The 27,465-nt window shown below is 44.0% G+C and overlaps 1 protein-coding gene across 2 annotated transcripts in view; it reads right to left on the bottom strand.

Annotated features, from left to right (window-relative positions):
- Positions 1 to 27,465, bottom strand: part of tie1 (tyrosine kinase with immunoglobulin-like and EGF-like domains 1) — a 69,109-nt gene that overhangs the window by 12,523 nt on the left and 29,121 nt on the right. Inside the window, exons 8-19 of one of the 2 annotated variants that reach the window (XM_078407922.1) lie at positions 25,637 to 25,782; positions 20,343 to 20,487; positions 19,095 to 19,256; positions 16,206 to 16,343; positions 13,626 to 13,913; positions 10,293 to 10,571; positions 8,546 to 8,848; positions 7,729 to 7,919; positions 6,502 to 6,712; positions 4,209 to 4,319; positions 2,721 to 2,911; positions 1,452 to 1,565 (exon numbers count right to left, since the gene is read on the bottom strand). In XM_078407922.1, the coding sequence (XP_078264048.1) occupies positions 1,452 to 1,565; positions 2,721 to 2,911; positions 4,209 to 4,319; positions 6,502 to 6,712; positions 7,729 to 7,919; positions 8,546 to 8,848; positions 10,293 to 10,571; positions 13,626 to 13,913; positions 16,206 to 16,343; positions 19,095 to 19,256; positions 20,343 to 20,487; positions 25,637 to 25,782 (2,279 nt within the window). The remainder of the gene's footprint in view (positions 1 to 1,451; positions 1,566 to 2,720; positions 2,912 to 4,208; positions 4,320 to 6,501; positions 6,713 to 7,728; positions 7,920 to 8,545; positions 8,849 to 10,292; positions 10,572 to 13,625; positions 13,914 to 16,205; positions 16,344 to 19,094; positions 19,257 to 20,342; positions 20,488 to 25,636; positions 25,783 to 27,465) is intronic. The other variant, XM_078407923.1, reaches the window with a different exon arrangement.

Below are 27,465 nucleotides of genomic sequence, written 5' to 3'. Positions count from 1 at the left end.
AGGCTAGTGTCAGTGTGTGGGGATTGCTAGTCGGAATGGACTCGGTGGGCTGAAGGGCCTGTTTCCGCGCTGTATCTCTAAACTGAATTAATTTTGCTAGTTTCAACTTTAGGAATATACTTTTCTTCCTTGGGTTTAAAATGTATTTATTTCTGTCACTGAGCTTTCTCGTTCCTTTAGGAAGGAGATGAGGAGGAATTTCTTTAGTCAGAGAGTGGTGAATTTGTGGAATTATTTGCCACAGAAGACTGTGGAGGCCAAGTCAATGGATATTTTAAAGGCAGAGATAGATAGATTCTTGATTGGTGTAGGTGTCAGGGGTTATGGGGAGGAGGCAGGAGAATGGGGTTAGATAGATCAGCCATGATTGAATGGCGGAGTAGACTTTATGGGTCAAATGGCCTAATTCTGCTCCTATCATTAATTACCTTATGACCTTTAACTCGATGATGGAAAAAGATCATTTTAAATTAAAAAACCCTATTTATTCTGTTAGGTTTTACAATGTCCTCGCTGCAAGTAAAATATAAACAAACTCAAAAATACAGACATTAACAATAATCGTATAAAACCTAATCTTATTAGCCAACGACCCACATGCAATTAGTTTTGGTGTACAAGATGTACCTCTCATGACCAAAAGAACAGAAGAAAATTGGAACAGGAATAGCCCAACTGGCCCCTCAAACCTATCCTGCCATTTGATCCTGCCATTTGATCACATGGCTGATCTAACACAGGCTTCATTTTCATTTTGTCAATTTTTAACTCCCCCCTCCAACTTTTTTAGCTCCTTCACAATTATACATGAAGCAGACGTTTACATCAGTTTTCACAAAGTACCAGAAAGTGAAATTAGTGAACGAGTGTTCTGCTGCCAATTTGAACACATCACCAGAGACCCGGTTTCGCTCCCGACCTCAAGTGTTGGCTGTGTGGAGTTTGCACGTTTTCCCTGCGAATACGTGCGTTTCCTCCAGGCGCTCCGGTTTCCTCCCGCATCCCAAAACGTGTGGGTTTGTGGGTTGATTGTCCTCTATAAATTGCCCTTAGCATGTAGGGAGTGAACGCGAAAGTGGGAAAACATAGAACCAGTGCTGACAGGTGATTGATGGTCCGCGTGATCTCGGTGGGCCGAAAGGCTTGTTTCCAAGCTGTATCTCTAAACTAAACTGAAGCTCAAAAGTAGGAGAAATGTATTAGCAGTTAGTGTATTTGTGTTGGTTGAGAGAACGGCAAGGGAATTCACTGTTCTCATTTGTAGAGTGCCATTAACTTTATCATCAAGTGTGCAGGAAGGAACTGGTTTGTTTTAATGCAACACTCTTCAGAAGATCACTGAAGTGTTAGCCTGGAGAATATGCACAGGTCCAGGAATCCTCTCAGTTAAAGGTAGTTGAATTATAGGTTTTTAACGAGCGTGGAAATAAGAAGACCTTACTTAATCTTACCATGGTCTTTTTCACATACACCTCTTCCCCTCGGGACAGCCCAAAGTCTGCGATTTTAGCCACAAGGTTTTCTCCCACCAGTACATTCCTGGCTGCAAGATCCCTGTGAATGAACTGAGAAAAAGACTCACATCAGACCTGAAATCAAAAGCAATACTCTGGCTTCAAAGCACAAATCATAGTGGATTAAGGCTGTGAAATGTGGTATTCCGGCACGGTGGCGCAGCGGTAGAGTTGCTGCCTTACAGCGATAGCAACACCAGGAACCCGGGTTCGATCCCAACTACGGGTGCTGTCTGTACGGAGTTTGTATGTTCTTGCCGCGACCTGCGTGGGTTTTCTCTGAGATCTTCAGTTTCCACCCACACTCCAAAGACGTAGAGGTTTGTAGGTTAATTGGCTTGGTATAATTGTAAATTGTCCCTAGTGTGTGTCGGATAGTGTTACTGTGCGGGGATTGCTGGTCGGTGCGGACTCGGTGGGCCAAAGTGTCTGTTTCCATGCTGTATCTCTAAAATAAACTAAACTGAATTCTGACACAGGAAGTGAGGTTTGAAGGTCTTTTGGGCTTCTGCATTAACTACCTCTGTTTATTTGCATGAGCAAAACACAAAGTGCTGGAGGAACCCAGTGGGTCAGGCAGCATCTATCTGTAGAGGGAATGGATAGGCAACATTTTGGGTCAGGATCTTTCCTCAAACTGTCAGTCTGCACATTTTCTCTGCATTAATGTGTAAGTGTAACAGGGAAAAGAGTAATGAGGAAAAAATAGATCAGCCACGATCGTCTGGCAGAGCAGTCTCGATGGGCTGAATGGCCTAATTCTGCTCCTATGTCTTATGGTCAAAAGCAAACAAGGATCTTGGGTTTGGATGGGAATGTGATTATTCACATGAGACTGACCAGGTGGGTTAAAAGAAAGCAGAAGTTAGTGCATCGCGTTACATATTGAAGATCTCTTGCCAAATGAGTACTGAATTTGCTTCCATTGTGTAGGGAGTGGATACAAAAGTGGGATAAAATATAACTCGTGTGAATGGGTCGGCGTGGACATAGTGGGCCAAAGGGCCTGTTTCCATGCTGTGTCTCTAATAACAAAAAAATAATGCTTTGATTCAAGATCTGCCTGTGTTCCATATTTCCAGTGTATAATAGCTGCATGTGTGCAGGTGTGCACCAAACATCACTTTACTCTCTAGGTGGACCCCACGTTGTACAAAAAAATGGGTGCCACTGTGCCCAAATACCCTCTCCAATACCTGTGCTCACCTGCTTCTCACTGAGATACTGCATTCCTTTTGTAACATCAGATGCAAACTGGAGAAGCTGTTGAGAGGTCAGTGTGGATGCAGTTCCATGCTCTCTTGCAAACACCGGATCGGTTTCCAGAACTCTGCTCTTTCGTAAAAAGTCCAACAGGTTTCCATAAGGGGCATATTCAATGGCAATGTACAGGTAACCTGGTCACACAACAGATGCAGTTAAAAAATTTGCATGAATCTAATAATTTCAGATACCATATAATTGGTAAGAGCATGCTTTAAGATAATCTTTCTCTTGACTTTTGCAAAAACGTTGATCCCCTCTTTATCCCATGCCCATCCTTCGAACTAACCATTAACGTCTGTGCACACTCTTTCCTTCTTCCCACCCCCCACACCACCTCCCCCCCTCCCACCCCCCACTCTCCTCTGTGCCCCAACTGGGCTCACATCTATTTCAGCCCATTCTCCTACCCACTCCCCAAAACCTGTGACGCCCGAACTAATCAAGAACCTACCAATCTCCACTTTAAAAATACCCACTGACGGCCTCCATAGCCATCTGTAGCAATGAATTCCACATATGCACTACCCTCTGGCTAGAGAAAATCCTCCTCATCTAAATTCTAGAGTTCTTTAACAATTGCTGGGAGACAATAGACAATAGACAATAGGTGCAGGAGTAGGCCATTCGGCCCTTCGAGCCAGCACCACCATTCAATGTGATCATGGCTGATCATTCTCAATCAGTACTCAATCATACTCAATCAGTCCAAGTTCCTGCCTTGTCCCCATACCCCCTGACTCCGCTATCCTTAAGAGCTCTATCTAGCTCTCTCTTGAATGCATTCAGAGACTTGGCCTCCACTGCCTTCTGAGGCAGTGAATTCCACAGATTTACAACTCTCTGACTGAAAAAGTTTTTCCTCATCTCCGTTCTAAATGGCCTACCCCATATTCTTAAACTGTGGCCCCTGGTTCTGGACTCCCCCAACATTCGGAACATGTTTCCTGCCTCTAACATGTCCAACCCCTTAATAATCTTATATGTGTTCCATAGTTTACATAAGAGTTTGATTTCCGTAAGTCAAGCTTTCCATAAACCATGGGGCCCCTGTACACAGTTGCCGAATACAAGCAAGTCTGAAAATCTTATGAGACACATAATTTGGAGTTGTGCATTTCATCAGCATAAAGACTACAGTGAGAATCTCCTCAGATGGAGAGAGTTAATATTTCAGGTGACAATGTCCTATCATCAAAATATTGACCTGAAATATTGTTTCTCTCACCATTGCTACCGTCTGATGTATTTACAGTATTTTCTGTTTTTATGTCAAATACTGCTGCATTTTCTTCTGGAATCCTATTTTGATCGGTTATTTGAAATTGCAAAGAGTTTGAAAGACTAGCCAGACCCTTTGTAGTGTTGAGTCCTATATTCTCACTCTTTTTTTTAACTCCCTGCACAATTCTGGTGGATTTCAGTTCCTACCTCTGTTCTCACAGGCTCCGAGCAGGTTAATGATGTTGGGATGATGTCCAAGTTTACACAAAACCTCCAACTCTCCCGCAAAGTCCCGGTGATCATTCTCAGAGGCGAATTCTGCGTGAGTTACAACACGGTGGCGTTACATACGTTTCTAACATGTCATCCAATAGTAAATGCTGGCAGGTGTGATCAAAACACAGTCGCTTGAAACACAGTCACAAATAAAATGTCCAGGTGCACATTCATAGAGGAGAGTACTCCAAATAATTCTTTCACCATTCAGTAAACCAAGAAAACACAAACATTGTTCAAAAGCACTTGCAGTCTGGTGTTTCGGAAAGAAAACTGCAGATGCCGGTTTAAATCGAAGGTAGACACAAAATGCTGGAGTAACTCAGCGGGTCAGGCAGCATCTCAGGCCCATTCCTTCTCTCCAGAGATGCTGCCTGATCCACTGAGTTACTCCAGCATTTTGTGTCTACCTGCAGTCTGTTGTAGTTAGTCTTACCAGTTTACCTTCAAGAAGGAAAATTATTCAAGTTTATTTACATACATGATTTTACGTTGATGATTATTGGGATAAGATCACCAAGGTTTCAGCAATTTCCATATATCCTTACAGCATCAAAGGGGGCGATTTGGCTCATCGGGACAATGCTGGCTCACAGAGCATACCCACCAATTCCATTCCCAAATTAATTTTTCCTCTAGCCTATTCTCCCCGTATCCTCTGTACATCAATGCTGTACATTAAATGCCTTAAAAGATATTTTGTGATAAGCTTAAGAGTGCTAACTTGGGTTCCCGTTTGACTAGAACAGTTGAAAATGGGTTAATGTTTAAAAAAAAAAGCTTTTTAAGTCAAATTCAGTTCATCACTTACAAGCAACCAAACTTTGTTATAACTCTATTGACATGTTTGCAGATGGCACCATCATAATGGGCTGGATCTTAAAGAATGATGAGACGGAGTATAGGAAGGAGCTAGAGAGCTTCATAGCGTGGTCTGAGGAAGGGTCTCGACCCGAAACGTCATCGATTCCTTTTCTCCAGAGATGCTATATTCTCCTGACCCATTGAGTTACTCCAGCTTTGAGTCCATTTAATGTGTGAAGACAAACTTCCCCTCAATGTCAGCAAAACAAAGGAGCGGGCCATTGACTTCAGGAAGCAGTGGAGCATATATAGCTCCACCTGCATCAAAGGTACTGAAGGAGATGGTCCAGGGCTTCAGGTTCCTAGGTGTAGATGTCACCAACAATTTACCCTGGTCCACCCACGTTGATTCCACAGCCCTAAAAGCACATCAACTCCTTCTCTTCCTCAGGTCTAAGGAAATTCGGCATGTGTCCAATGATCGATGCCACATGAGACTGCACATCCATGCTATCGTAGTCTACGATGGGCCCACACCACCATAGAGAGCATCCTACTGGATCACATCACAATATCGATTGGCAGCCCCTCTGCCCAAGACCACAAAAAATCACAGAGAGCTTTGGATATAGCCCAGCCCATCGTGCAAACAGCCTCCCCACACTCCACTTAATCAACCCCATCTACATTTTGCACTGCCTCGGGAAAGCAGCCAACATAATCAAGAACCAAACATCCCGGCCATTTCCTCTTCTTCCTACTTGTGTTGGGCCGCAGATACAAAAGCTTGAAAGCACGAACCACCAGGTTCAAGAACAGTTCCTTTCCAGTTATCAGACAATTGAACAGACCTCTCATAAGCTAGGTGCGTCTTCCCCATCTCCCGACCTACTCATTGCAGCCTTTGCACTTTCTTTAATCTGCACTTTCAAATTCAATTGTAATGCTATATACTGCACTCTACTTTCTTGCACAACCTGTTGCACTCACATATAGTTCTTGATGGTACATCTTATTAAATAATAATATAATTTGCCTGGATAGAACCCAAAACAAAAATTTTCACGCGATCTCAATCCATGTGACAATAATAAACTAATATCCATACAAAGTTTTAAGTGACTCAACATACAGTCACAAAAGAAAAGTTATTTTCCAGTGGTATTCAATGCTAATTTAGCTTAAAATTCCACACCTGGTTTTTTTGGCTGGTCGAATACAACTTTGGGAGACTGTACCAACAAAAGCCAACAGAGGAGAAACTCAAGACCAGATCAGCTCGTTTTTAACACGAATTAAATGGAGTCACAGAGTCGTACAGAGCAAACACGGACCAACCCATCCACGCTGACCATCTAAATTAATCCCATTCGCCCATATTTGACCCATATCCCTCCAACCATCTTCTTTTAAAAGACACCTTTTAACATCTTGATTGCAGCGTTCATCTTTAGTCCATCCTTTTTAATTAGCGCTTTGATAACTTGTCCAAAGTTTCCTTCTCCGATAACATCCTCGAATTTGATGTTGTCCCATTCCAGGATAGGGTAGGTGAGAGGCTCGCTCTGTGGTTTAGGCCTTCGTGTCAGTGTCAGCGTCCCGGAGTTAAACTGAAGGACTGTCTCTTCACCCTCAGAACAAAGAGAAATAATTGGTTAGTTAAGCACTGCTTTTATGGGCTCCCCCTGGTCACAGCAGATTTAGTTTAGTTTAGTTTCGAGATATAGCGCGGAAACAGTCCCTTCGGCCCACCGGCTCCACCCCGACCAGTGATCCCCGCATATTAACACTATCCTACGCACACTTGGGACAGTTTTTACATCTGCCAAGCCAATTTACCTACATACTTGTACGTCTTTGGAGTGTGGGAGGAAACTGAAGACCTCGGAGAAAACCCAAGCGGTCACGGGGAGAACGTACAAACTCCGTACAGACAGCACCCGTAGTCAGGATCGAACCTGGGTCTCCGGCGCTGCAAGCTCTGTAAGGCAGCAACTCTACCGCTGCACCACCGTGCCGCCCTAGTACTACCATAATGCCAAGATTGTAATGCCAAGAGACCTTCTGGTTTGTGGAGTGTGACTGCCTCCACCCTGGATTTATGTTGACACAATTAAGGATACCTGAAGAAGGGTCCTGAACTGAAACATCACCTCTCCATGTTCTCCAGAGATGCTGCCTGACCTGATGAGTTACCTCAGCAATTTTTGTCCTTTCGTGTAAACTAGCATCTGCAATTCCTTGTTTCTACATAAGGATATAATCTTATATGTGTGCAAGAATTCCAAAGGGAAGCTAGTTCATTTTCCAATCTTATATTATACCCCTCCCTCTCCATGTCCACCTACCACCACGAACGCTATCCTGCACACAAAGAACAATTTACAAAAGCCAATTAACCTGCAAACCTGCATGTCTTTGGGATGTGGGAGAAAACGTATGCGGTCACAGAGAGAACATGCAAACTCAGCACAGACAGCACTCGGAGTCAGGATTGAACACTGGTCGCTGGCACTGTAAGGCAGCAACTCAACCACTGCGCCACTGTGCCGCCCATAGATTGAGGTTGCTTGTCTGGAGATGCTGTTGGAGTAACCTTGATCAGTTTCTGCATTGCATTTTGTAAACTGGCTGACCGAGTACTTACTGATCCGGACTGGTATGTGAAGGTTCGACGTCGCTGGCAGAGGGTCTTACGAATGCAGAAGAGGCCCAGGAGTGCCAAGAGGATGGTCATACAGGTGGCGGACACTGAGGCCACAATGGCCATCAACAGCTGCTGGTCACTTCCAGGGGGCTGTTCCAAACTTCCCACTACTTGAAACACGCTGGATGTAGCTGGGGAAAAGGAAAATGTCCAACGTGAGGAAGCAGTCATCTTTTCAGTTAACTTGCAATGATCTCATTCTTGGCCCTCAATGGCTTTAACAATTTATTTTAGTTTAGCTTAGCTTAGTATTGTTTAGGGACACAGCACGGAAACAGGCCCTTCGGCCCACCGAGATCACGCCGACCTGTGATCCTCGTGCACTAGCACTAGGGACAATTTACAATTTTTACCAAAGCCAATTAGCCTGCAAACCTGTACATCTTTGGAATGTGGGAGGAAACCCGAGCACCCAGAGAAAACCCACATGGGTCGCGGGCCAAACGCACAAACTCTGTACGGACCGCACCCGTGATTAGGGTCGAACCCAAGTCTCTGGCGCTATAAGGCAGCATCACCACTGCTGCGTCACTGTGCCGCCCATAAATCTTAAATTAATGAGGAAACCACCAAACCAAAGTCCGACCACCAATGTATGAAAGCACTCAATGTGAGGCTTTGTTTGATGTGTGAGAATTCTTGGTGTGACGACTTGTTTGCAAATGTTCCTTGCTCTGAACACAAATATGAAGCTGTACAGATAAGTGTCTACATGGATCTCAGTGCCAACTGTTAGTCAAGTCTTTAAAACTCTTACCTGGTGGAGTTGCTGCAGTGCGAAGCTCTTTCATTGGGTTTGGGTGGCTTTCACCCTTATTGTTTATGGCTACAACCTCCACTAGGTAGGGAGTCTCGGGCTGCAACCCAAGCAAGACGTGCTCCGACGTTGGCGTCTCCGCCAAATTGAAGGTTGTCACTTCAGGAAATGTCGTGGCCCCATAGACTTTACACTTTATGATCACAGAGGAGATGGCATGTTTTGGAAGTACCACCCAGGAGATCACTGCAGATGTGTCGGTAATGTTTGATACCTTAACATCATAAGGTGCTGGAGGAATTGCTGGATTTCAAAACAAAAACAATAGTTACTGAGGACTCCTGCGGGTCTCCCTCGACTCCAAGGATATTGCTGGCCAGTAATTGTGACCTTAAATGTATTGATGGGATATGGCCTTCGCTGGGTTGACCAGCATTTATTGTGCACCTCTAATTGTTCTGACGAAGGTGGTGGTGAACCACTGAAGTTTAGTTTAGTTTAGAGATACAATGTGGAAATAGGCCATTCGGCCCATTGAATCTACACCGACCAATGATCACCCATACACTAGTTCTATCCGACACACTGGGGGCAATTTACAGAAGCCAATTAACCTACAAGACCTGCACGTCTTTGCAATGTGTTACAGGTAGTTATGGATTAGTTGGTAGCCCTCTTGCCCCTGTATCACTGGATTGTGGATCCAAATCCCTCTCCACGAATCAACGCAAAAATTCTGTGCTGCCATTCAGCGTATTTCTAAGGGAATGCTACTTGGTCTGAGGTGTTGCCTTTTAGATTTGGTATGTACAAAGGATTCTGAAGGTCTGCCTTCTCAGGTGAGGGCACAACATTTGTTCAAACAAAAACGAGCAAATTCTGCTTAATATTTATCCCTAACATAACAACAGTAAAAAAAGATAATCTTCATATTCTTGTACGTTTGGGTTTTTAAGCGGCATGGAAACAGGCCCTTCGGCCCAACTTGCCAATGACGACCGAGGTGCTACAGGTTCCACCAGCCTGCATTTGGCCCAAAGCCCTCCAAACCTTTCCTATCCATATACTTATCCAAATGTCCCTGAAATGTTGTGAGAGGACCTGCCTCAACTACCTCCCTTGGCAGAATATGCGTACAGATGTTTCCTTCATGGTAGGTGTCTATTGTTCCAAATATGGCCATCAAGAAATTGGAACATTCTGAGACTATGAAAGATTCGTATATGTATAAATTCTTTTAATAAAGGTACAGGGTAATTTTTTTCAAGTTTTATTGTCTCATGCGGATTTTCTTACCATTAGGGACCAAGCTGGAACTGGCTAACAATCATGAGGTAGGGAAAGTCCAGGAGGGTTGTGAGCAGCTGATGGTGGTAGAATGGAATTCCTCTTCCCCCTCAGAAGAAACATTAATGCACTCTCACACAATTCCTTATTAAAGAGACCCCCTCAGAAGAAATTAAAAACTCAAAGATTCCTGCCTCAATCCCAACCTATCTAGTTCTTGAAAATTTTGAAATCTTTGAATTGTTTCCCTTTGTGACTGGTGTCTACACTCACACAAATGGCCATCGAGGACAGATTGCATGGAATTAAAATTCATAAGGTGAATGTCAAAAACTCACAATGTGAATTCTATTTCAGGGAATGTGAAAATTGGCCATGGCAAGAGAAGAAAACACAAAGGGTGAATGGAGTGAAGCAGCCAAAAGGCAAGAGGTCGAAAACAGTGAAAAGTCTCACTTACAGTCACTGAAGGTCCAGGATGTGATGGGTGCACTCCATTCACCAGCAATTTTAGACTGGGCGCGGACACGGAATTGATACAGTGTGCTGGGACTCAGATCGTGGATGGTTTGGTTTCCAGCTGCTGCATCAATCCACCGAGGCTCGCTGGGTGGCTCCATCTGCTGGTACTCGATGGTGTACTTGATTATTTCCTTTGTGTTGAGAGGTGGCTGCCACTTCAAGGTTATGCTGGTCAGGGACAGGGGTATGGCCTGAAGCTCTCTGGGAGATGGGGGACCTGCACAGGCAGAACCAACATTTTTAATCATATAGCACTGGCGGCCAAACCAGATACCACCAGCACACGCAGAACAGAACAGAGTTTAGTCTAAGAAAATAACTGCAGATGCTGGTACAAATCGACGGTATTTATTCACAAAATGCTGGAGTAACTCAGCAGGTCAGGCAGCATCTCAGGAGAGAAGGAATGGGCGACGTTTCGGGTTGAGACCCTTGTTCAGACTTAGTTTAGTTTAGAGATACAGTGCGGAAACAGGCCCTTCGGCCCACCGAGTCCGCGCCGACCAGCGATCCCCGCACACTAGAAGAAGGGTCTCGACCCGAAACGTTACCCATTCCTTCTCTCCTGAGATGCTGCCTGACCTGCTGAGTTACTCCAGCATTTTGTGAATAAATACCTTCGAGCATCGAGCATTCTTTGCTTAACTACCAGAGTACAACATGGTCATGCTGTTATATTATGCATTTTGTGTGCCTAACCCTAATGTCACCAAATAGCCTAATAAATTTCGACAGAGTTTAGGGTGGCACAGTGGTGCAGTGGTAGAGTTGCTGCCATACAGCGCCAGAGACCCGGGTGCGATCTTGACTATGGGTGCTGTCTGTACGCAGTTTTAGATTTTTTTATTTTTTAGATGTATAGATACAGCGCGGAAACAGGCCCTTCGGCCCACCAAGTCCGCGCCGCCCAGCGATCCCCGCACATTAACACTATCCTGCACACACTAGGGACAATTTTTACATAATACCCAGTCAATTAACCCACATACCTGTACGTCTTTGAAGTGTGGGAGGAAACCGAAGATCTCGGAGAAAACCCAAGCAGGTCACGGGGAGAACGCACAAACTCCGTACAGACGGCGCCCGTAATCAGGATCGAACCTGAGTCTCCGGCGTTGCATTCGCTGTAAGGCAGCACCTCTACCGCTGCGCCACCGTGCCGCCCAGTTTGTACGTTCTCTCCATGACCACGTGGGTTTTCTCCAGGTGCTCTTGCTCCCTCCCACATTACAAAGACATGCAGGTTTGTAGGTTAATTGGCTTCTATAAATTGTTCCTTGTGTGTAGGATATAACTAGTGTACAGATGATTAATGGTCGGTATGGACTCAGTGAGCTGAAGGGCCTGTTTCCATGCTGTATCTCTAAACTAAAAAACTAACAAAGTGCTGTTGAAAGGATCCTTACTGGCTACATGGTTCCTTGGTACAGCAATTCCAACGCAACGTAGTCTGGCCTGTTATATGTCCAGCCCTGTCCACATTTAAAAGCATCTACATGAGATGTTGCTTCAAGAAGGGGGCATTTATCACAAAGGATCCCCATCATCCAGGCCTTGCCACCTTCTTGCAGCCATTGCCAGGCAGGATGTACAGAAGCCTGAGGTTCCACAACATCAGGTTCAAGAACAGCTACTTTTCTACTACCATCAGACGATGGCGGTGCTGGCTCGAAGGGCTGAATGGCCTATTCCCGCACCTATTGTCTATTATCAGGTTCGGACCTGAACTGCACATCCCCAATCCTACCTCAGCAATAGGAATCTATGGACCACCTCTTGCACCACCATGGATTTGTGTCTAATTGTGTTTTTGCACTAATGTCTTGTTTTGCATGGTTATTTTCTTTTCACTGTCTTGTCTATGTATAATATATGTATCCTTTCCACGCCTCCAGTCGTCCCCCCCCCCCGTCCCCCTCCCCCCCCCCGCTACCTCTATCTTTCAGTCTGAAGAAAGATTCTAGCTCGAAAATGTTATCTATTCCTTTTCTCTGATGCTGCCTTACTCCAGCAGTTTATGCCTATCTTTGGTGTGAACCGGTATCTGGAGCTCCTTTCTATACATTATCTATAATTTATGTTCTGCTGTGTTGTCTGATTCGATGTGCCTCTAATGCTGCTACAAGCAAGATTTTCATTGTACCTGTACCTCAACATTCTTGTTCATATGCCAATAAACGTGGTCACATTGACTGCTGAGGAGGCCTAAAATACCCTTTCTCTGGCAGCCACTGTACAGTATCAGGAAAAGCTGTGATGAAAGTGGAGTAAAACACTTTGCTATTGGGGTTGGGAAGGAGTAAAGTTTGGGGAAGAAGGCAAAAGGCAGCAATCTCCAAAGTATGTTCCCATCCCTCACATGATCCCATCTTCTGGTCATAGAAACAAAAAAGATAGGTCAGGAGTAGGCCATTCGGCCCTGTGAGCCAGCACCGCCATCCAATATGATCACGGCTGATCATCCAAAATCAGTACCCCATTCCTGCTTACCCCCAAATCCCTTGATTCCGTTCGCCCTAAGAGCTATATCTAGCTCTTTCTTGAATATATCCAGTGAATTGGCCTCCACTGCCTTTAGTGGCAGAGAATTCCACAGATTCACAACTCTCTGGGTGAAAAAGCTTTTCCTCATCTTACATTTTTCCTGCATCTAGCCTGTCCAATCCCTTAAGAATTATATATGTTTCTTTTAGATCCCCTCACATCCTTCTAAATTCTAGTGAATAGAAGCCCAGTCGGTCCATTCTTTCACGGTCAACTCCCATGCATAATTTCTCTGCGTTTAGCCGAGTTAAATCTGTTACAAGAGCACTTGATGCCAACTCTGATGAAGAAATCTAACTCTGATTAGACCGTAATGTTGTATCCTTATTGTTTTGATGTGTTTATGCTTTATTCTTAATTGTTTGTGTTGTCATTTGTGAGCGGAGCACCAAGGCACATTCCTTGTATATGCACATACTTGGCCAATAAACTTATTCATTCATCATTATTATTATTATTAAATCTATCTCCGCAAATACTAAGGGTCGTCAAAGTAATGAAATACACAACATTAAGCAAAAAATGCATTAAAATCATCTACTATCTGTTCTTTACTGCCCACCTTTCTTGTGGTAAGAGATTCTAAGACTTAATTCACTTTTTCCAATATTCTGCTTTCAATTTCCACAAAAGAATCTCATTTGGTAAAATAGCCAGAAATATATTCAATTTTTTTTCTTCCAGTTTACAATGCTAGGAAAAAAAACCTATCAATTATTCCAGTTACCTGCATCCACTTGCACTTTAACTGGGTCAGATGGGGTCCCAAGGCTTCCACAGTGGAATGCTGTGACATACATCTCGTACGTATGGCCAGGCTCCAGGTCTCTAATGTCTGTGGACCGCACAGAGAAGGGCTCCACTCTGATCTCTTTCTTCACTGAATTCTCAAGGTCAATGACTTCGACGATGAACCCACTTCCATTCCCGCGATCTTTGGAAATATTCCAGCTGATGGAGATGGTGTCCCTCTTCTTGGTCAACACCCGATCAATCTTTGGCACCATGGTGGGTTCTGAAGGAAGAAATAATCATTAATTTTGATGTATCGTGCACAGGGGGAGGTGTGATGTTAAAATATACAAGATTCTGGAGGGGAGGGGGGGGGCAGTTGGGGGGGAGGGGGGGCTTGACCATGTAGGTGGTGAGAATATGTTTTTCCCCAAATGCACATCTCTAGAACTCCAGAGGACATGGGTTCAAAATGAAGGGGAAAAGATTTAATAGGAATCTGAGGGGTAACTTTTACACACAAAGAGTGGTGGGTGCATGGAACAATCTGCCAGATGAGGTAGTTGAGGCTGGGACTATCCCAACGTTTAAGAAACAGTTAGACAGGTACATGGATAGGACAGGTTTGGAGGGATTTAGGCCAAGCGCAGACAGGTGGGACAAGTGTAGCTGGGACATGTTGGCCGGTGTGGGCAAGTTTTTAAAAAATATTTCAAAATATACTTTATTCTAGAAATAAATAAATACAAATATATACAAAAGATGTTCCTTCCAAAACTCCATTCGACAGAGGCTATACATACATTCAATACATATATTCAATACACCAATTACACACAATTACCCCCCACCCTTGCCAATCATGTGGCCCACTGGCCTGATATCCCTTCCCTTATTTTGAGGGGCGTCTCCACCACACCCTGCCCCCCATGTCCGGCAGTGGAAGGACCCTAGACTGTGGCCCTCCCCCACAGAGCCTTGGCGTTGGCTGCACCAAGCTTCAGTGTGTCCCTCAGCTCGTACTCCTGCAGTCTGCAGCGGGCCAGTCCGCAACATTCCCCGACGGACAGCTCGCTCCGCTGGGTGGTCAACAAAGCTCGAGCAGACCAAAGGACGTCTTTCACCGAATTCATGACCTTCCAGCAGCACTCGATGTCAGTCTCTGAATGAGTCCCTGGGAACAGTTCGTAAATCACAGAGTTCTCTAAAAATATGGAACGCTTTAAGAATTTGTGCGTTGGGCTGAAGGGCCTGTTTCCATACTGTATCACTCTATGACTCTAACTGGGAATCAAAGTTTCAATGTGGGTAGGGGAGTCATCCATTTAGGTCAGGATGAAGTGGAATTCCTGTCTTTCAGAGGGAGAACAGTCTGGGTTGGAATTCCCCAGACATACATGAAGGCTACTGTGAAATATATTCAAGCCATAATGAGACAGCACTTATAGCAATAAGTAAACATGCAGGTACAGCAGGCAGTGAAGAAAGTTAATGGCATGTTGACCTTCATAACAAGAGGATTTGAGTACAGGAGTAAATAGGTCCTTCTGCAGTTGATCTTATAGAAACATATAACATTATAAAAGGACTGGACAAGCTAGAAGCAGGAGAAAAGGTTCCCAATGTTGGAGGAGTCCAGAACCAGGGGCCACAGTCAAAGAAAAAAGGGGAGACCATTTAAAACTGAGATGAGAATAAACTTTTTCACCCAGAGAGTTGTGAATTTGTGGAATTCTCTGCCACAGAAGGCAGTGGAGGTCAATTCACTGGATGAATTTAAAAGAGAGTTAGATAGAGCTCTAGGGGCTAGCGGAATCAAGGGGTATGGGGAGAAGGCAGGCACGGGTTACTGATTGTGGATGATCAGCCATGATCACAATGAATGGTGGTGCTGGCTCGAAGGGACAAATGGCCTGCACCTATTTTCTGTGTTTCTATGTTTCTAATATGTGCAGTTATCGGTTGCAATGCCATAGGAAGGATGTGATTAAGTTGAAGAGGGTGTGGATAAGGTCAACATGGATGTTGCCGGGACTGGACTTACAAGGAGAGATGTAAAAAACTAGAATTGAATTCCCAGGAATGAAGGAGGCCAAAGGATGACCCCATAGAGGTATATATAATCATAAGGGGCATAGATAAGATGAACAGCCACAGCCTTTTTCCCAGGGTAGGGGAGTCTAAAACTTGAGAGCATCAGTTTAAGGTGAATGGAGAAAGATGTTAAGGGGACGTGAGGGGCAGGTTTTTCCATATAGAGGGTGGTGGGTATATGGAATGAGCCAACAGAGGAAGTGGTAAAGATGGATGCAATGTGCAATAGACATTTGGACAGCTACAGGGATAAGAAAGGTTTGGAGAAATATGGGTCAAACGCAGACAAATGGAAATAGCTCAGGCTGGCACCTTGTCGGCATGGACAACTTGGGCCAAAGAGCTTGCTTCCATGCTGTAACACTCTATAAATCTAAGATAGATTGAAGAAAATCTCTCAGTGAAAATAACAGGGATTGGGTTGCAAAGTGGTGCTGAAGCCAAGATCAGAGTAGCGGTGATCTCATGGAATGGCATTTACCTGGGCAATCTGTTTCCAAAATTGCATCAGGGCCTGGAGGTCCCTCTCCTCCTTCTCCTGGGCGAGTCAGCTGGACTCGAACCAGGTAACGTGTCGAAGGCTTCAGGTTCATTAGTGTGATCGGCTCGTTATTATCAACTGAAATAAAACAGTCCTCAATTTTAGCCGAGATGCTATTTACCGGCGTTAGCTAACCTATAACTACAGAGAGGATCGACGAGAACTGCTGCCTTGATGGTCATTTACTTCATTCCAATGCAATGTCCATTGCAGTCCCTGGCTTTTCGTTCACAGCCATTAAATCAACATGCAAACAACGTGCTACCATTGCTGCTGATTAATGCACTCAGAATAGGCTGGATGTTCACAGCCCCAATTATGACATAGCCAGGCTCTCGAATGGCAGTTCCCTATCTGGAAATAGCAAGGGTGGCACAGTGGCGCAGAAAGTAGAGCTGTTCCCTCACAGCTCTAGAGAACAGGGTTCGATCCTGACCTCAGTGGAGTTTGTCCGTCCGTGCGGAGTTTGGACGTCCTCCCTGTGACCGCGTGGGTTTCCTCTGGGTGCCCTGGTCTCCTCCCACATCCCCAAGATGTGTGTTTAAAGATTAATTGATCTCTATAAATTTCCCCTGGTGCTTTGGGAGTTGATTCCAAAACTGAAAATACTTCAAATGTGGCCTCACAACATATTGTACAAGATGCTGCCTGACCTGCTGAGTTACTCCAGCATTTTGTGAATGAAAATATTGTACAAGGTATTGGGCGGCACAGTGATGGAGTTGCTGCCTTACCAGCGCTTGCAGTGCCAGAGACCCAGGTTTGATTCCGATTACGGAGTTTGTATCGAGTGGATGCGCTAAAGATGTTTCCAATGATCGGGGAGACCAGAACTAGGGGACATAGTCTTGGAATAAGAGGGGGCTCTTTTAAAACTGAGATGAGGAGAAACTTCTTCACTCAGAGGGTGGTTAGTCTGTGGAATTCGCTGCCTCAGGGAGCTGTGGAAGCAGGAACATTAAATAAATTTAAAACGGAAAAAGATTGTTTTTTAATAGACAAGGGAATTAGGGGTTACGGGGAGCGGGCAGGGAAGTGGACATGAGCTATTGTTACTATAGTAAGACCTGAGTAATATCCTGGACAAGTTTCGATCGCCTAGCTTGGGGTCGGAGAGGAGTTTCCCGGATTTTTTTCCCCAAATTGGCCTGGGTTTTTATCCGTTTTTTCGCCTCTCCCAGGAGATCACACGGTTCTTTTGGGTGGGAAGAAGGGCGATGGTGGGAAGGGGGTTGGGGTAGGATCAGCCATGATCATATTGAATGGCGGAGCGGGCTCGAGGGGCCGGTTGGCCTACTCCTGCTCCTATTTTCATGTGTTCTTGTACATTCTCCCCATGACTGTGTGGTTTTCCTCCAAGACCTTAGGTTTCCTCCCACATCCAAAGATGTAAAGGTTTGTACATTAATTGGCTTGGGTTTGTATACTTGGTACAAGTGTAAATTGTCGCTAGTGAGTGAAGGTTTGTGTTAATGTGCGGGGATTGCTGGTTGGTGCGGACTCGGTGGGCTGAAGGGCCTGTTTCCGCGCTGTATCTCTAAACTAAATTGTAGCGTAACATCCCAACTTCTAATGCTCAATACCTCGACTGATGTCAATGTACCGAAAGCCTTCTTGACTACCATTTCTACCTACGACTTTCAAGGTATCTATATACCTTGATCTCTCTGCTCTACGACACTCCCCAGGGCCCTGCTATTAACTGTGAAGGTCGTACCCAAAGTGCAACACCTCACACTATCTACATTAAACTCCATTAACCATTTCTCAGCCCATTTGCCCAACTTATCAAGTTCCTGCTGCAATTTGTGATAACTGTTTTCATTATCTATGATACCACGCACTGTACTGCTATCTGCAATCTTCCCTATCATGCATTTGACATTCTCGTCCAAATCATTGATATAAACTGCAAAAGGCAATGGGCCCAGCACCGATCCCTGAGGCACACCGCTAGTCACAGGCCTCCAGTCCGAAAAACAACCTTCAGCCGTCACTCTATGCTTGTTCCATGAAGCCAATTCTCTATCCACTCAGCTAACTCTCCCTGGATCCTTTGCGATCTAACCTTCTATAGCAGCTTACCATGTGGAACCTTAGCAAATGCCTTGCTGAAGACCATGTAGACAATGTGGCTTTGCCCTTGTCAACCTTTTTGGTTACTTCTTCAAAAAACAATCAGATTCGTAAGACACCATCTCCCGCATTTCAGTCATTAATCTTAATTGGGTAAGGTAATAAGTTCACTTTAATCTCTTTGAAAGTTGGACCAATTTCAGAATTAATGGTCTTCTCTGGTTCCTCAGCAGTCCACTGGAGGGCAGTCATGTCACTTGTTTCTCTGCTAATGCCAAGACTTTAGACTTTCGAGATGCAGTATGAAAACAGGCCCTTTGGCCCACCGAGTCCACGCCAACGATAACTTTATACACTAGCACTATCCTACACACAAGGGACAATTTACAATTTGCAGAAGCCAATTAACCAACAAACCTGTACATCTTTGGTGTGTGGGAGGAAACTGGAGCACCCACAGAGAACCCTAGTGGTCACGGGGAGAACATACAAACTCTGTACAGACAGGACCCATAGTCAGGATTGAACCCTGGTCTCTGGCACTAAGGCAGCAGCTCTACCACTGCACCACTGTGCCATCCATTTTAGGACTTCCTGTTCCCATTAGTTTGGGTTTGTATCTGTCTTTACCAATTGGTAAGATGATCAAAATGCCAAGATTGACATTTTCCTCACTTTAAGCCACCAAAGATTTATATAACCTACGATCCCCGAGAGTTTTCAGTCAACACTGACTCATTTCAAATGCCTCACCTACTATCGTTGACCACTGTGCGCCACTATCATTTGGCTTGTAGAGAAGTTTAACAGATTTCACCGGCCCATCTCCAGTGAAGTTCTCACTGTTTGGATTCACTTTTAGCTGCCTGCTTTTCTTCTCTAGGACACTCGGAATGTTCACTGGCATTGGAGGCACTGGAAAAAACAATTATTACTTGTTTGTAAAATAAGAAATAGACAAACAGATGATCCATTGCAGCATAGGTTCGTAGAGTCATACAGTGTTGAAACAGGCCCTTCGACCCAACTTGCCTATACTGACCAGCATGTTCCATCGACACTAGTACCACCTCCCAGTGTTTGGCCCATTTCCCTCCAAACCTGTCCTATCCATCCATGTACCTGTCTAAACGTTGCGATAGTCCCTGCCTCAACTACTTCCTCCGACAGCTCATTCTTTGCACCCACCACCCTTTGTGTGAAAAAGTTACTCCTCAGATTCCTATAAAATCTTTCCCCCCTTCACTTTAAACCTATGCCCTTTGGTTCTCGATTCCCCTTCTCTGAGCAAAATGCACAATGCAGCTGTTCCATGAAAATACATTGGGAAAAGCGTGGCTCATCCAGGAATGAAGATGGTGGTTGATGAAGAATTGTCTTAAACCCCATTAAGATTTAGGTAAGATATGGTTAAGTTCATTCCATTCAACGCCACATACAAAACTACAAAACTTCCAACACATAGGTCTCTGTGCCTATTGCACAAGATCTTTCTCATTGAGGGGCAAGTTCTGGGGTGAGGGTACATTTAGAAAGTCAAAGAGAGAGTAATATGATGGTAGTTCAAAGTAGCAAAATGGATAACATACAAACATAAGAGTATACCTCTACTTTGTTTCAGAGCAGGGAAAAGAATATAAAAATGAATGTTCTTTTTCTGAATGTTCCCAGTATTCTTCACAAGGTTGAAAAATTAATGGTACATATAGAACGATATAGGTACCATCAAATAACAATTGTTTTGTGAGGTGATCAAGGATGGGAATTAAATATTATGTGATACTTCACCTTTCAAAGAGGTAGACAAAATGGAAAATAAGGAAGGGTGATCCTAATATTAGAAGCTAGAGTTAGAGGTGAGAGGTTCGGTGGGATTGGCAAGGATTTGCAGCAACAGTTTTATAACATTTTATCACATTTAATCATATTTTTAAAGGCTCCGCACAACAGCTATAAGCTGAATGTCGAGTCCCAAAGGTTTAAGCTTTTGGAACCTCCTACCTTTAACAATGACTTTGAACCTCCTAGATTCAGTGCCGGTAGATGTGTTGACTCCACACTCCCAAATGCCTTCATCCTGTGGACTAACCTGCGGTAATTTGAATTCCGAAGTGGTTAAATTCCCTTGCATGATGGATTTCACTGCCTGAGATGAAAATATAAATAACATTTCAATTCATTTCTGACATTTGATAACAGGATGACTTTGTTCAAAATCACGGGCTTCCAAACAGCAATTAATCCTTGTGCAGGAACGAATTGCAGATGCTGGTTTACACCGAAGATAGATACAAAAAGTTGGAGTAACTCTGCGGGTCAGGCAGCATCTCTAGAGAGAAGGAATGGGTGATGTGTCGGGTCGAGACCCTTCTTCAGACCCTTCTTCAATAATTAATCCTTTTTGTACAAAATACCAATGGAGATCTTTTGCGTGCAGTGCGAATACATCTTCAAATTCATAATATTCTGTAGACAAGGAGCAATTTGGGCCTTCTCTTCTTCCTTATTTTGTGGAAATGTATCATGAAGTAAAGAAACACATGTCCACACCCTAACTCAATGTGTTTCCTGGATTGATGCAGGGGGACATTTTAAACAGGCTAAACATCGCAAAGATGTAAGAGACAGCAAATGCAGGAATTTTGAGAAAAATAAAACAAAATGCTGGAGGAATTCAACAGGTCAGGCAGTATCTATGGGGGGAAAAGGAAAGATGACATTTCGGGTTGGGATCCTTCCTCAACCCCAACACCTCATATTTCACTTGAGTAGCTTACAAACCAGCAGTATGAATGTTGAATTCTCTAATTTTAAGTAACTTCCACCTACACTCCCCTCCCCTCTCCCTCTCTCCTCGACACATTCCTCTCCCAGTTGTTTAGCAAGTTCTCCACATTGTATCCCTCCTCAGTTCACACCTTCCCTAGCCAACAATGGGCCCACCAGGGCACCACCCTACCTGAGGTCAATTGTGGCTGACCCTGATTGTTCCTGGTCTTTTCTTGCCTCCAGCTCTTCATTCTTCTTCCTCCCCCCCCCCCCCCCAACCTCCTCCCTCCTTCCAACCTCTACTTTCACTCTGGAGAATGGTCTGACCCGAAACGTCACCAAACGTCCATTTTCTCCAGAGATGCTGCTTGACCCGCTGAGTTACCCCAGCACTTTGTGTCTATCTTTGATCGACAGTCAAATTGGCTAAAAATTATCTACACGAGGGATAGAGTGAAAAGGCAGGACTCCCTGTCTCAACCTTACTAACTGGTTGTATAATGGAATGGGGAACTTGGAATGACTTATCAATCACATACTGCAGTACCCAAAGAAGGCTCTGGGTACCACTGGAGACAGGCTGTTGACACAAGGCCTGGAAAATAAGGACCATTGAAAGACATAGTATATTAAAGAAACAATGGTGGTAAAGGGGAATAGGAGGCCTGGAAAATAAGGACCAATGAAAGACATAGTATAATTAAAGAAACAACGGTGGTAAAGGGGAATAGGAGAACATCAGGGATGCTTTAAGGCATGAGTTTTACTCAACTACCATCTGAGAAATTCTACATCCTAAGGTTTTGAAAGAGATGACTATGCAGATAGAGGATGGACTCGCAAGAGGCAAGAGTGTTTAATTGTCATATGCCATTGGACCAGAACAATTAATATTTTTTGCTTGCTGCAGCTTTACAGGCACATTAACACAACAATATCATATCATATATCATATATCATATATATACAGCGCGGAAACAGGCCTTTTCGGCCCACCAAGTCCGCGCCGCCCAGCGATCCCCGCACATTAACACTATCCTACACACACTAGGGACAATTTTTTACATTTACCCAGTCAAATTAACCTACATACCCGTACGTCTTTGGAGTGTGGGAGGAAACCGAAGATCTCGGAGAAAACCCATGCAGGTCACGGGGAGAACGTACAAACTCCTTACAGTACAGCACCCGTAGTCAGGATCGAACCTGAGTCTCCGGCGCTGCATTCGCTGTAAAGCAGCAACTCTACCGCTGCGCTACCGTGCCGCCCAATACTGGTTCTGGTTCTGGTTGATTACTGCGCAAACACCTCATAAGGTTATCTCGCGCAGGTAAATGTACAATACACAATAATACAATAAATTATCAGGCATACCAGGTAACAACCAAAATTGGGCATTTATTACACTGGTTGGCATCTTTTAAAAGTTCGTGGACAGTGCATCCTAAATCCGCATTGCCATCTATTTCAAAACCTTATGACACAGAATTTCTCAGAAGGTGTTTGGGTAAAATTGCCTGCCTTAAAAAAAATCTCACATGTTCTCCTATTATCTTTTAATATACCCTCTTTCGTTAATAGTTCTCACTGGGTGGATGACAGCAAATGTAATCCTGCCATATTGGAAAAGAGGGAGAGAGAAAACCAAGGATATACAGATCAGCCATTGAGGCGGCACGGTGGCGCAGCGGTACAGTTGTTGCCTTACAGCGAATGCAGCACCTGAGACTCAGGTTCGATCCTGACTACGGGCGCCGTCTGTACGGAGTTTGTATGTTCTCCCCGTGACCTGCGTGGGTTTTCTCCGAGATCTTCGGTTTCCTCCCACACTCCAAAGACGTGCAGGTTTGTAGGTTAATTGGCTGGGCAAATGTAAAAATAGTCCCAAGTGGGTGTAGGAGTGTTGATGTGCGGGGATCGCTGGGCGGCGCGGACCCGGTGGGCCAAAGGGCCTGTTTCCGCGCTGTATCTCTAAATCTAAATCTAAAAATCAGTTAGCTTGATGTCAGCCATAAACTGCCAGAACCTATTGTTAAGGAACATAAAGCAGGGCACATGGAAAATAATGATTAGATTTGGCAGAGTTGGCATGTATTTGTGAGAGGAAAATTATATTTTTATAGAGATTTTTGAGCTTGTACTGTATCTGATAGAATACATAAGGGGAGCCAATGGATATGGTGTGTTTGACCTTACAGATGGAGTGCTACGCATAAGGTCTTCAAACAGGATGAAAGTACATGGATTTAGGATAATGTACCGGCATAGAGTGAGATCTGGTTATCCGGCAGAAAACAAAGGATAGTTGGATCAATTTCAGTTTAGGAGGGTGTGACCTGACCTGACCTGACCTGTGCCACAGTGATCGGCACTTATGGCCCAAGCTGTCCAGAAGTGCGTTGCTTTCGACAAATGGTAACGTGATAATGTGTAGGAAGGAACTGCAAATATTGGTTTATAATGAGGATAGGCACAAAATGCCAGAGTAACTCAGCAGGGCAGGCAGCATCTATGGATAGCCTGATCCATCTATACCATCAATATCTCCCATTCCCCTGACTCTCAGTCTGAAGAAGGGTCTCAACCCAAAACTCAATGTCACCTATTCCTTTTCTCCAGAGAGGCTGCCTGGCCCGCTGAGTTACTCCAGCTTTTTGTGTCTATCTTTGGTTTAAACCAGCATCTGCAGTTCCTTCCTCCATCCTTGAGAGACCCTTCTTCTGTCTGTCTTAAAACTTACAATTTGTCTCGTTGGGTTGTTGTTGTTTAAATTAATTAAATTATTGCATCGTATGGGAGGCGCATTCCCAATCTCGTTGTACCCCTGTACAATGACAATAAAGATTGTATTGTATTGTATTGTATTGTATTGTATTTATTAATGATATTGATTGTGGGGGATTGATATTGGCCAGAACACCAGGGCGAACTCTTTTGCGCTTATTCAAAACCCAAATGTAAAATGCCTTACTTGACAGTAGCAGCTTAATGTGACAGACGGTCATGAACAGCAGGTGTGAGGGGAGGCTCATCCAACAGATAATTTTACAAGCCGTTTGCCCCCGAGCTGGATCAGTTGCTGTTTCAGGAAAGATCAGTACAAAGCCACCAGAGTATTCTCATGTGTTTACATTATCCTGCTTTCTTCACCCACTCCAATATGCAAATCATTTCTGACTGCAATTATACAGGACCCTTGGGAGACCATACCTGGGATATTGTGTCCATATCCCATCTAAGGACGGACATATTTGATACAAAGGAAACATATAACAAAGGTTCACCAGGTTGATTTCTACGAAGAATGCACTATCCTCCGAGGAGAAATTAAACAGGCTGGCTCTATACTCTGTTGTAGAATGAGAGGCGATTTCACTGAAATAAGAATACCTTTGTTTGGGGCTTAGTTGGGTACAAACATGGCTGATTATTTCCCCGGCTCGGGGTCCAGAATTGGGGGACACAGTTTCAGAATATGGGGTTCACCTCTCAGCACAGGAATGAGATGAAATATTGTCAACCAAAGAGGAAATTCTCTACCTAAGAACATGAGGGAGACTCAGTCTCTCAGTTTATTTAGAACAGAGAGAAACCATTTTTTGGCTGTTAAGTTCAAATGTACAAAGAGGATTTTGGGGAAGGAACTATGGAAGGGTTTGAGTGTAACAATTGTACTTAAGACCTGGCACAGGCATGATGCTACATCATTCTATGATTCTGTATCACTAAAAGATTTCAACATTTCACACCTCCACAAATGCACTTGCCTTTTCCTTCTGTTGTGTAGGAAAGAACTGCAGATGCTGGTTTAAATCGAAGGTAGGCATAAAATGCTGGAGGAACTCAGCGGGTCAGGCAGCATCTCTGGAGAGAAGGAATGGGTGACGTTTCGGGTCGAGACCCTTCTTCAGACTGATGTCAGGGGAGGGGGCGGGGCAAAGATAGAATGTAAGACAAGTGGGAGAACTGGAAAGGGGGAGGGGGTAGAGAGGGGAAGCAAGGGCTATCTGAAGTTAGAGAAGTCAATGTTCATACTGCTGGGGTGTAAACTACCCAAGTGAAATATGGGGTGCTGTTCCTCCAATTTATGTTGGGCCTCACTCTAACAATGGAGGAGGCCCAGGACAGTGAGGTCAGATTGTGAATGGCAGGGGGAGTTGAAGTGCTGAGCCACCGGGAGATCAGGTAGGTTAAGATGGACTGAGCGGAGGTGTTCAGTGAAACGATTGCCAAGCCTGTTCTTGTTCTAGCAGGAATTGTTAGCTTGAAAATATGTTACATTGTCGAACGTCTGAAGAAGGGTCCCGACCCGAATTTTCATCCATCCTTTATCACCAGAGATTCTACCGCCCGACCCGCTGTTACTCCAGCACTTTGTGTCTATCTTCAGTATATACCAGCATCTGCAGTTCCTCTCGACACATCATTACATTGTCGATTCTATTCATGAAAAATGCTGTGACAATCTCTTGGCATATGCTTTGAATCCTAACTCATGATTGCAACATATTGTTGGGACACTCACCTTTATTATCGCACTGGTTGATTTACGGATGTGAATTTCCCCATTGACAGGCAAAGGAATGGCTGAGGCAGAACATCTCATTACCGGGCTTGACTTCAGGTTCAATTCAACTTCGGTAAAAGTGTCCACTATCTTCGGCATGTGATCTTAAGGGAAGAAAATCAGCTAGATATTACCAAATATTCGTCAATAAATACCAATCTTAGTTAAGAAGTAGTTAAAATTTTCCTAGGTACACAAAGTAATATATGGAGATCGTCACTGACCAAGAATCCAGCATTTAGAGGCTCAGTGGCCATCCAGCGTGGAAATAAACTCTTCGGCCTAACTTGTCCAAGGCAACCAAGATGCTCATCTGAGCTAGTCCCATTTGTCCGCATTTGATCCATATCCCCCTAATCCATTCCTCCTAAGTATTTGTCCAAATGTCTTGTAAACTTCATCATTGTACCTGCCCCCTCTGGCCACTCTAGTTCCAATGAAATCTTCTCCTTCACCTTGAACTATAAAATCACCTTGACTGTACAACCATGAATAAAGGCCTGTGTGCATTCATCCTATCTACCCCCATCATGATTTTATGCACATCTGTTAGGTAAACCCTATGTTTCCTCCACTCGAAGAAATAAAATCCTAGCCTAACTAACCTCTCCCTACAACACAGTCCAAGTCCTGGCAACATCCTTATAAATCTTCTCTACTCATTTTCTAGTTGAAAGACATCTTTCCCATAGCTGGCTGACCGAAAGTCAACACAATACTCCAAGTGTGGCCTCATCAACATCTTGTACAACTGCAACATAAATTCCCACTTGTATATTCAATGTCCTTACTAATGAAGGCCAGCGCGCTCAAAGCCTTCTTCACCACCCTGTCCATCTGTGATGCTTCTTTCAGAGAACTATGTACTTGTACCCCTAGGTCCCTCTGTTCTACCATACTCCCCAGGGTCATACCATTCACTATGAATGTCCTACCCTGCTTTGACTTCTCAAAACACAGAACTTGCACTTAACTGAATTAAACTCCATTTGCCATTACCTCAGCCCACCTGATCAAAATCTTGCTGTAAATCTTGTTAAACTTCCTCGCTGTCTATGTCCTCAACAAAATTCTTAGTCCAGAGCTTTGTTAACCAAACCCAAACACTGCCAAGCATATATATATATATATATATATATATATATATATATATATAGTGTAAGAAAATAACTGCAGATGCTGGTACAAATCGAAGGTATTTCACAAAATGCTGGAGTAACTCAGCAGGTCAGGCAGCATCTCAGGAGAGAAGGAATGGGTGACGTTTCGGGTCAGACTGAAGAAGGGTCTCGACACGAAACGTCACCCATTCCTTCTCTCCTGAGATGCTGCCTGACCTGCTGAGTTACTCCAGCATTTTGTGAAGCATATATATATATATATATATTTTTTTCTTTTCAGAAAGACTTCATCCCATTGACAAGAATTTATGTTAAAATTATCAAGTCAATTATGGAATGGTGAGCACTGATGGGTGAATTAGGATTATTTAAGTCTCATATTATTAATGCAGGTTTAGTTTTAGTTCTGGTTTGGTTTGACATTGTCACGTGTACAGAGGTACAGTGGAAAGCCTTTGTTTGCTTTTCTGTGTGGCGAGAGCCTCAAACTGAAGCAAAGGGAAACCCATTTTGTTAATGAAGGTACTCCTTGGAACAAACGACCAACCATCAGAAGAAAATGACTACACATATATAAATACCAACAAACACACATGCATATATCTATGCCTGCACCAAACACGCACATGCAACAAATGCACATCCCTGGAAACACACATGCATATA

The sequence above is a fragment of the Rhinoraja longicauda genome, chromosome 11, assembly GCF_053455715.1.
Source record: "Rhinoraja longicauda isolate Sanriku21f chromosome 11, sRhiLon1.1, whole genome shotgun sequence".
Lineage (NCBI taxonomy): Eukaryota > Metazoa > Chordata > Chondrichthyes > Rajiformes > Arhynchobatidae > Rhinoraja > Rhinoraja longicauda.
The sequence above is the reverse complement of the archived record's forward strand: the minus strand, read 5'-3'. Positions and strand labels throughout refer to the sequence as shown.